Source organism: Rhynchophorus ferrugineus, unplaced genomic scaffold (genome assembly GCF_030347505.1).
Source record: "Rhynchophorus ferrugineus isolate W39M unplaced genomic scaffold, kcgeb_rfMv2 rfM2, whole genome shotgun sequence".
Classification (NCBI taxonomy): Eukaryota; Metazoa; Arthropoda; class Insecta; order Coleoptera; family Curculionidae; genus Rhynchophorus; species Rhynchophorus ferrugineus.
In genome coordinates this window covers 31,573,527-31,585,272 of record NW_027472581.1, presented here as the reverse complement: position 1 = coordinate 31,585,272, position 11,746 = coordinate 31,573,527, and the positions used below count along the sequence as shown (strand labels likewise).

The following is an 11,746-nucleotide window of genomic DNA, read 5'->3' as shown; positions in this document are numbered from 1 at the left end:
AATGCGACTCATTATTAGTTTACAATCGAAACAACTGCGTGATCTGCATATCGGGACGTCGGCGAGCGCCTTCGGCCCCGAACGCCAGACAGAGAGGGAAGGAGACGCGAGTCTGGCAACGACGCCGAGCAAGGCAATCGGCGGCCGGTGGGAGTGGCGTCCCAAACAGCTAGACGGCGCGTCGTGACGCAGATCGCAAGCGACCGCGATCCGCGAAGCAGGCGTCCGAAAGCGAAACCGACCCCGCGATCGTCGGATGCTGTACGCGATTAACGCGAGCCGCTGGTGAGCGTCGATTCTTCCGCGTCCTCCGCGTTGATACAAGTGGTGGCTGGTTCAGTGCGCGAAATGGGCACTTTCCGAGGTGGTCTCGTGTTGTTTGTGTTGGTCGCTCTCTTCTCTGGTAAGTTCTGCCAGAAGAGTCTTGTTCAGTGTTCACCCTTATGTCGGCAACTTTGTTGCGAAACTTAAACAGGAATAAATATTAAACATCAATTCTCCCCTACATCGGATCGAAACTGGATTAAAATATGGTTATATAAAATATGTAACTAACCCATAATTATTTTTTCAACTACCATGCAAATCATAATTTAAAGAACTATGATACACATATTATAATTCTTATATAATTAACTTATCTCCAAATAATGTTTTTATCAACAGTACAATAAAAGTAGCCTAAAATAGTTCATACACTAATAAAAAGAGTTATGTACAACGTATTAAAGTTTATTTTGTATAAGAATTGCAATTACTAACTAAATATAGAAAATATGTTATAATTTCAAGAGATTAAAGAAATATGATACATATATTGTATTATGACTAGGTACGTGCAATTATTTCTTAAATTCTAAAATAATTGCTACTTATTAGCATATGCAACTAAATGGTTCATGAATAATACAATACAGTTGCCTAAAATTGTTTGTGAACTAATAAATAATATATAATATAATATATTAATGTATACTTTTCAAAGCAGTATAAGTTATTTGTGAAATATACGAAGTAAGTTATAATTTCGAGAGTTACGATGCACTAGTTATTTTGCAAATAAAATTACTTTTTTTTTAAAATTTATATATATATATATATATATATATATATTAATATAATATCTAATATATAAATATATGTTTATTTCTTAAGTGCCAGGTGAATTATAATTTAGTGAGAAATGATTGGCATATTGTATTATGATACAATATATAGAATAATTTTTTATTTTTTTCTTAAATAGTACTTGTTGGTATATTTGTAACTAAATAATTTATTAGTAGTGCAATAGAAGTTGAGTAAATTATTTTTAACTATTGAAAATAAATCACTTATAATATATTAAAATATTTAAATTTTAATTTCATGGGATATTATACTCTGGTTGTTAATCAAGTGAACTTTTTTATTTTTAGACCTAATTCAATTGTCTTTGTATATTAATGCGAATTAAGCACTTGGATCTAAGTTAAGGATGGAGCAAGTTTTAAATGACAATCGCGTGTACACATATCCGTTTAGCTCATCATTCTCACATACTGAATTTTATAGTTTATATATAAGTCGTTATTTTTTCCACAACTTATGAAAATTTTTATAAAGATATTGATTTTATAAAACGATTCATATATGTAATTATTAATGAAACTATATGTTGAGATGAAATCCGATATTATATATTTAAATTTAGATTTTAATTAATATCTCTACTTGATAAATTCTACTTTACAAAATATGTTTATACAATTTCAACAGTTTAAAACGTTGATGGTTCTCAAGACATTTTGATATATGAACAATATTTGAGTTATAGTCGTTGCCTTATAACATAAAATCAAAATAAAATGAGTAACATATTTTGCTTCTTCAATGACCCAAAATGCATAAATCGTTACTTTGAAATATATGGTAATAAAAATATACGTCTACAAATCTCCTCAAAAATTACTTAAATATTTTGAAAGCTCTCAAAAGCACATTAGTCCTGCTTATTTTAACCTATTCTCAAAGTCTTATTAACATAAAATCAAAATAAAATAAGTAACATCTTTTGCTCCTTCAATGACCCAAAATGCATATATCGTTACTTTGAAATATATGGTAATGAAAATAATCGTCTACAAATCTCCTAAAAAATAGCTTAAATATGTTGAAAGCTCCCAAAAGCACATTGTTATTGTTGGATAAATATACTAGGAAATCTATGAATTATATGTTTCCTTGTACTAGTTTTCTTTATTTTATTGTTTGCTGAAAAATAGACTTGTTTAATGTATTGCCTTTCAGATAATTTTTAAATAATAAATATACTAAAAAACATTTTTACTACCAAAATTAGACATGTTGAAAGCAGGTTCATTTAAAATTATTCTATATTTAGTGACATCTACAAATTTCTGCTGAAATTGCTCGTCCCTTTCCGCCGCAAAAGTTATAGACCATAACAACACTGACTAGAGACGATTATCCCAAAGTTTGCACCAACTGTTTTAGAACCTGTTTTGGCCAATTTTATAACAACAGATTAAAGTTATAATCAAAATATAAGCATTACATAACTTGTTCGAATATACGAAGTAAGTTATAATATAAACATTGGCTACAATAGTAGGCAAGTCAACTAACTGATAACCAAGAACTGAATGCTTATTTTTTCAATAAGGAAATAGATAGAAGTATGTATTACAAGTTAATGTACACGTAATTTAAAGACATATGAAACACGTTATACAACATATACATTGGAAAAAATATAATATTTGTATATCAATGATGAAGTTAATTTGTATTAGATACATTTATGTATTTTATCTCTCATCAGAATCTCAGTCAACTCTCTCTTGCCAGTACCATTTATGCTACACTTGTACATATTAACCAAAAAATTTAAATCTATACCATAAAAAGGCAATTCATAACAAGTTAACATGTTAACATGTACTGATGTAATAATGCTGATGGTGTCTTTTAATAATGTTTGTTGGGTTTTCATAAAATCATTTGTACATTGCTTATCTGTCGATATTGATGCATGAACACTGATTACAGTTTAGCGAGTAATACTTGCGGTAATAACTGATCAATCTTCTATGTTATATAATAATTATTATTAGGTATACTCTGGTTCAAGCTACTTACTTCCTGTTAAAATACAGAACAGTCATTGTTGAAATATAATTCTAAAGTATAGATTTACAGAACTATATAATCAATAATAATAGTCGGGTAAATAGTAACTTCACTTAGAGGTGCTAAGAACAGATTATTGTTAATGGAAACTTACCATCTATATATGGTACTATTATTTATTAATTATTATTATAACCAGCTCTATATCTTTAACAGAACCAATTATAAAGTTTATTTGGCTTTATATAAGTTTATTATATTGAATTTTGCTCACTTTTTTGCTACTTCCTACCTGGGAACTGATAACGTAGGTTTTGATATTTTCAACAGTCTACAACGACGACCGTTTTAAAATATTTTAATATAGGAGTACAATTTGATTTATTTATAGTTACTGTGTGAAATTAAATTAGGAATATTTTCTCTACTCTTCTGAGTTGAAATAATTGCTCGGAGTAGGTTGACCGAATAAGTTACTTGCAATAACCGTTTATCATTTGTATTCACAATATGAGTTCAGCATCGTGTTAATGAATTATACATTTCTGTTAGATAGTGATCTATGTTACTTAATACTATTCCATGATTATATTGTAATACATTGCCTCATATATCAATTGAAAGAGGTAATTATCTCGGGAAAACATATCTGTTTAATCCAAAATAACTTTTTTCGAAATGAATCCGCAGTGAATAATTGTTACGTTATAGAACGGCTATATTTTCATGTTTTTTTTTGTTTCTCGATGTTTCTGTTTTTAACCTCATTTAAGTACAATTAAGGTGCTTTGTTATTGATTATAATTTTCACTTCTAAATATGTCTGAATAATTCTTAATGGCAGAGTATTTACATTTTTTAAATAAACAAAGCTTTAAATAAATAATTTAAAGCACTTTACAAAGAATGTTCTTCACACTCTAACAAGTCTATCAGCTCAATACATTGGCTAAAGAGTAAATAAAATAATTAATCATTTCATCAATAAATATTCACTGCCTTATAAAATTCAAAAGACAATGAGAAACGTTTTTTACTATTTCAAGGATACAAAAATTATGAAACTTATAAATGATTGCTCTGATAATTATAACAATAAATATATTCACAATATTGGTAAAAACACAAAAAGACGCTAGTCCTGATTCATGCATTCTTTTCTCTAGAACACAGCCCATTTAACTTGTTATAATGACCTGTTATGATCTGTGCCACCTACAAAGCGTGGATCATCTTATAAAATTTGAGAAAATATATAAAATCATGATTCCCAAGATTGAACAAATTTTCTGATGTAGTATTTCTTTAAAAACGAGAAATATCATGGTTATAATATAAATAAATTTAAAAATGTGCTATTTTAATCGTCAATGAATAAACAAATTTCGTGTTGTTGAAGATGTGTTGACACAAAGTGGTATTTTTATTATACATATTTCATAATAACTGAATCCAACATATATATTAATGAAATGAAAACTTTGAAACTAACTTATAAAATAAAATTAGATTATTAACTATTCAGTAATTAACTGAGAACTACAGACTATTTACGCAGAGAGTAAATGAGAGCAAATAAAAAGGAAGGGATAACAACAGTTGTATAATCATCAAATTAATCTTCGAAAGATAAATGATTTATATGTTCACCACCACTAGAACTGATATAGTAAAATTAAATAAAGACTTGGATACTTAAACTTTTATAAAATATTTCATAATATCATAAGATAGTTTAATTAGTTTGTAAAGACATTTTTTTAATAAAAAAAATAGATTCAGTTATTTATTACGCACAAGTTAATAATACACAAGTACGTTAAAGTATATTAAAATAATTTTTGGATTGGTTTTTAATGGAAACTAATTAATAATAATAATTAATAATTATTATTATAAATTTATCAAATATGTGAGTAAAAATAAAATACTAGGGAGTCGTTAGGAAGGTCTTGCCAATACCATTAACGGCATATATATATTAGCTGAGATCTGAAGTTAAACTTTGAACAGGCGATTCATAACTTATTAACCATACTTGTATGTAATCTTGTTATGATATTGGATGATGATGATAATAATGTCTTATAATGATGCTGGTCTTATTTTGTAAAATGATATGTACAACCTTTACTTATATTATTATATATATATTGGTGATGTACTAGCGAAATAAAACGTATGATAAATATACCCTATCGATATTAATGTATCTATGAGCAATTTGCTATCTTGTATAATAACCATTATCAGTAATATATCAATGAAAATTTTCAAGCTTTCCACTTAGTTTTAAAATAGAAAATGGTGGTTATTGAGTAATAAGTCTAAAATAAAAGTTTAGAGAATTAGGTTATCTGCGAACAATAACCGAAAAGATAGTAACATCACTAAAAATTGCTAATAAAAGGTTATTGTTTATAAACAAAAATTTACACTTTTGGTAGATATAGGATACCTTTCATGTGTGGTATTATTATTTTTTTATTATAATTAGTCCTATATAAGTAAGATGATTACTTTATATATTTCGGAATTAGGCTAAATTATAACTTATATGGCAACGAACAACATATATTTATACAATTTCAACAGTTTAAAACGTTGATGGTTTCCAAGAGATTTTGATATATGAACAATATTTGAGTTATAGTCGTTGCCTTATAACATAAAATTAAAATAAAGTGAGTAACATGTTTTGCTTCTTCAATGACCCAAAATGCATAAGTCGTTACTTTGAAATATATGGTAATAAAAATATACTTCTACAAATCTCCTCAAAAATTGCTTAAATATTTTGAAAGCTCTCAAAAGCACATTAGTCCTGCTTATTTTAACCTATTCTCAAAGTCTTATTAACATAAAATCAAAATAAAATAAGTAACATCTTTTGCTCCTTCAATGACCCAAAATGCATATATCGTTACTTTGAAATATATGGTAATGAAAATAATCGTCTACAAATCTCCTAAAAAATAGCTTAAATATGTTGAAAGCTCCCAAAAGCACATTGTTATTGTTGGATAAATATACTAGGAAATCTATGAATTATATGTTTCCTTGTACTAGTTTTCTTTATTTTATTGTTTGCTGAAAAATAGACTTGTATAATGTATTGCCTTTCAGACAATCTTTAAATAATAAATATACTAAAAAACAGCTTTTACTACCAAAATTAGACATGTTGAAAGCAGGTTCATTTAAAACTATTCTATATTTAGTGACATCTACAAATTTCTGCTGAAATTGCTCGTCCCTTTCCGCCGCAAAAGTTATAGACCATAACAACACTGACTAGAGACGATTATCCCAAAGTTTGCACCAACTGTTTTAGAACCTGTTTTGGCCAATTTTATAACAACAGATTAAACTTATAATCAAAATATAAGCATTACATAACTTGTTCGGTACTACAGTATATTAAACATTAATTCACGAGTACATTATGTACATATTTATTTCATCGTAAAGTAATAATTACAAGTTTTATTGTAATTAAAACGGGATATTTGTATTTGACTGTTCTTCAAACTTTTCGCTTCGCGTAACAACACAGAGGAGATGTTTGCCTTAACGTACTGTTATTGTTTTATTTGCGTCGTATTCGCTGATATCGGCCCCAATTTGGAATAAAGAACATCTCCCCGAGCGGTTTTCGCCTCGGCATATAGTTTAATTAGAATAATTAATTATTTATCTTAGCCGGCGATATTTGAAGTTTCGTTTCGCAAGAAGTGTGGCTTACATTATTCATTATTCGGGTGGGCGGACTCGTTATTTTCCTTTGTGTTTTAGAATAATAATTATATATTTCGGTACAATTAAGGTATTATCTGACAAATTAAGTTAGCATTAATTAGGAATTTGCTCGTTACTTATTTTACGTCGGCCCACATTTATTTTGCGTATTTCAACACCATATCATTTATGTGATCAGTCGCCATATACAGGATGTAATAAAATACATTTTATTAGGTGACCCGCCGTAATTCCTTCGGCCTTAGAATCAATTAATGTGGCGTTGCCATATACCAGTATTTATTTCTATTATTAATCGTTAATTTTTTTAGTTTCTATTATCTTAGACGAATGCCAGAGACAGTGTTGCATGCGCAAAATATATATTTTTTTTAAATTACTCTTCGTGAGTCCACAATCTGCCCTATTGGCAATAAGTATTTCTTCTGTTTATATTATATATACATGGCATGTAGAAAATCACTTCATTAAGCAATCTTCTGTATAAAATATTATCTTAATTAATTTGACTTATTCTAATACTTATTCTAAACTCTACATATGTCCAGTAATCAGATCAGGTGGTGTTAAACGTTTTAGTCTACGCACTTCACTATCACGTCGCATATTTAGCTGATTAGCGAGTACATTGGGATGCACTGACACTCTTTCGAAGTACTTCACACAAACACGTTGGATTACACTCGTTATAGGTTCTAGAGGAATATCGCGTTGTATCACTTTATTTGAAATATAGTACGAAGCATCAACAATGGCACGCAACACCTTATTTTGGAACCGTTGAATGATGGATATATTAGATTTGCTAGCGGTACCCCATAGTTGAATTCCATATGTCCAAATGGGCTTGAGTATAGACTCATACAGCAATACCTTGTTATCTAATGATAACTTGGATTTGCGCCCAATGAGCCAATACATTTGATATAATTTTAGTCCTAGTTGTTTCCGTTTAGAGAGTATGTGCTTCTTCCAGGTTAGGCGTCGATCTAAATGCATACCAAGATATTTAACATGCTCTGCTTGGGGGAGTTGACGATGATTGATATTTACTGGTGGACATGTTCTTCTACGCAGGGTAAACGTTATATGCGTGGATTTTGATTCATTGGCTTTAATGCGCCATGTCTTCAACCATAATTGTATTTGCTCCAGGTGGGTTTGTAGGTTTATTGATGCTGTGACTGGATCTTCATGGGATGCTAAGATTGCTGTATCGTCTGCATATGTTGCCACAGTAGTTATTTTTGTGGTGGGCAGATCAGCCGTATACAGAAGATACAGTACTGGACCCAGTACACTACCTTGCGGAACTCCTGAATATATAGGATTTAATTCGGTATGTTCATCGCCTTGATTTACAATAAAATGTCTGTCAGTGAGATACGATTTCAGTAGCTGATAGTCCGGATGAGGGAGAAGTTTCTTTAGTTTAACCTGCAAGCCCGTATGCCATACTTTGTCAAAAGCCTGAGATATGTCTAGGAAAGCAGCCGAACAATATCTTTTGGCATTTAGGTCAGCGTTTATTTGGTTTACAAGTCTATGCACTTGTTCTATAGTCCCATGCTTATTGCGAAAGCCAAACTGATGTTCTGGAATAATTTTTCTTTTTTCTATTATATAGTTTAGTTTTTTTAGGTATAATTTCTCGAAAACTTTCGAGATTATTGGTAATAAACTTATAGGTCAGTAGGAGGTCACATCTTCTGGTATTTTTCCTGGTTTAAGTATCATTAATATTTTAGCTACTTTCCAGATACTAGGGAAGTAATTAATTCGTAGCATAGCATTAAATATATATGTTAATAGTTTTATAGCCTTTTCTGATAGTTCTTTTAAAATTTTGCCAGTAATTAAGTCATAACCAGGAGCTTTTTTAATATTAATCTCTCTCATTATTGTATGTTTAACTTTTTTGACCGTTAATTTCTCGTGCGGTAAATCCATTTGAAATGGCGAAACTAGAAAGCTAGTAATTTTATTTTCGTCATCTTTATGTAGCTGAGACTGGAAAGGTTTAAAAACATTTTTTAAGTGTTTTGAGAAAATGTCGGCCTTCTCTTTATTGCTTCTCGCCCAATTATTTTCGCTTGTTTTAATAGGTGAGTTATGCTGCTGGGATCTCCTAAGCTTTTTTGTTGCTTTCCACAACGAATAGTCTGTAGCCTCAGTTGATGTCAAGTTTTCTAGGTATTCTTGAATGCCTTGGTTTTGTTCAATTTGAATTAGATCTCTCAGCTCTTTTATGGCCCTATTAAATTTTCTTTTATTCTCTTCAGTCCTTTGCTGTTGCCAATTTCGTCGTAACTTTCTTTTTTCTGCTATCTTTTTCTGTATTGTACATGATATATGTGTATTTTTTCTTGGAAATGTTTCACTGTTGGGAGTCGCGGAATATGCTGCCTCCTGTATATTTTTTGTAAGATTTATTGCTGCTGTTTCTATGTCCATTTCAGTTTGTAACGGTAAGTTTAGAGAGATATTTTGGTCTAAGTTTTCTCTAAATGAGGGCCAGTTAGTTCTTTTATTGCACAGAGAAGGGGGTTTATCTTTGATGGTAATTTTTGAAGAAATTGTTACTATTATTGGTGAATGATCAGAAGACAGGTCGAAACATGATTCTGCCTGACACTTTTTTGGATCAATATTTTTTGTAATACAGAAATCTATTGTATCTGGTTTTTTATTTCTGTCTGAAGGCCAATATGTTGGTTCACCAGTAGAGATATGTTGTAAGTTATCTTTCCTTATGGCTTTGAGCAGTTCTCTACCTTTTGAGGTTATTATTCTTGAACCCCACATTAAATGTTTTGCATTATAATCTCCTCCTGCTATAAATCTATTACCTAGCGTACTGAAGAATTCTTGAAATTGTTCTGCCTTGTTGTTATGTTTGGGTGGGCAATAAATCGCAGAAATTGTTAATGGTCCATGGGCTTCCTCTATGGTTATACTGGTGGCTTGCAGGTAGTCTTTGCGGAATTTTTCTTTTTCGAAATGCTTTATATCATCTCGAATTATTATAGCTGTACCTCTATGTGCTTTATCATCAGGGTGATTTGTATGATAAAGCTTATATTTAGGAACTTTCAGATAATTCTTGTCCGTAAAGTGTGTTTCGGAAACCATCATAATGTCAATATTTTGTTCATTTACGAACATTTTTAGTTCCCTGGCGTGTTGTTGGAGCCCAGTGGCATTCCAGACGGCGATTTTGTAACTATTGGTTTCAGGCATTAGGCAAGTTTGCTTACGACGGTTGTGAGTAGACCAAGCATCGTACTCATTTGATCCATTAGTTTGGCCATCATATTTTCTAATCTTGAGATGTTGCTAGTTTCAGTAGGTTGAGATATTGTCTCTCGTTTTTGTGCTGAACCATTTTCAACTATTTGGGCATAAGTTATGTCTGGTTGACTTGTTCTGGTGGGTAGTGGTAGATTGGTAGTAGTGGATTGTTTTTGTTGATGCCTTTTTTCCCTTAAGGCAGAATAGAGTTTCTGCTGTAGTTGCTTGTGAACTGCGCAACCCTTGTAGTTCGCTGGATGATTTCCGTTACAGTTAACACATTTCACTTTTTCATCGCGAACTTTACGAGTACAATATCCTGTCTTATGTTCTCCTGCACATTTTACGCATCTATATGATTTGCGACAGTAAGTCTTTGTGTGCCCGTGCGCTTGACACCTTGTGCATTGTGGTATAATTCTTTTTATATGTGGTGGTTCGCATTTAATAATATTATTTTCCAATTTGGTGATTTCATACACCGCCTTATTATTTCCATTAGGCTTTATGTCTATATAAAACATAGGCAGAGGTTTTTTTGTCGTGTGATGTCGTATATTGTGAATATTTACGACCTTTTTCAGCTAGTGCTACCTTGATGGTGTTAAAGTCCGTCCCGTGATGTAATCCTTTTAATACGAATTTAAATGTTCTCTCGGATTTTGGCCTGAATGTATGGTATTGGGTGTTTCTTTCATCTAATTCTTTTATAAGAACTTTAAAGTGATCCGCTTCGAACAATTGGATTTTAATTGTTTCATAGCTCACTGTTTTAATTGTGTAGTTCGTAGTAATGGTTTTCAATAAGTCATGGATGTTTTTTATTATTCCTACCTTATAGACTGTTATTGGTGGTGGTTTGGGAACAACTTTTTCAGGGCTTGGTTGTATGTTCCCTTCAATTTCTTCCGACAGGTTGCTAAAACTGTTTTTTGTCTCTATCGGTTTCTGCAACCAATAGTCACTGATTCTTGTTTGTTTCCTCGCGATTTCTTCTTCTGGACTTCTCAATCGTTTTTTGTTAATGACTGTAGTCCATTCTGATGGTGGAGTTTGCGTTATTGCTGTTTGTTCTAATCTTATATCAAAGTGTGCAGGTGATTTGGTTGAATCGATATGGTTTGCCATTTTTTAATATTTTAATATTTTATTTAATTTACTTTCAGAGGATAAAAAAATTAAAATAAATACATTGTTTATTTCACGCACTTCATTTTTCACTTACGTTATTTTAGCACTAGTTTTTTACTATAAATACTATAAATGAATTTCAAAAGGACTGTTGTAAAATAAGATGAAATAATTTTAAACACTAATAAAAATGAGATGCAGTCCTTTTGTCTGGTCACGTAAACACATATTCACTACACTTTAGGTCCACTCGCGCAAAATATATGAGAAAAGAAACTTTCATTAGCATTTGTAGTCGTTTGTCTACCATGTGTTTGTTTTCCAGTAGTTTCGTTTTGTATGTTGAGTCACTACTCGCTTAAAGTCAGCGGCATGTGTTCTGGCATATGAAATTCGTATTCTGGTTTCGTCCGAATACTGTGCTTTTATTCAA

At 30.8% G+C, this 11,746-nt stretch overlaps 1 protein-coding gene across 1 annotated transcript in view; it reads left to right on the top strand.

The window, feature by feature from the left end:
- Window positions 1–202: 202 nt before the first annotated feature.
- Window positions 203–11,746, top strand: part of LOC143190579 (muscle M-line assembly protein unc-89-like) — a 564,424-nt gene continuing 552,880 nt past the window's right edge. Inside the window, exon 1 of the mRNA XM_076394969.1 lies at window positions 203–403. Coding sequence (XP_076251084.1) covers window positions 349–403 — 55 coding nt within the window. The 5' untranslated portion in view covers window positions 203–348. The remainder of the gene's footprint in view (window positions 404–11,746) is intronic.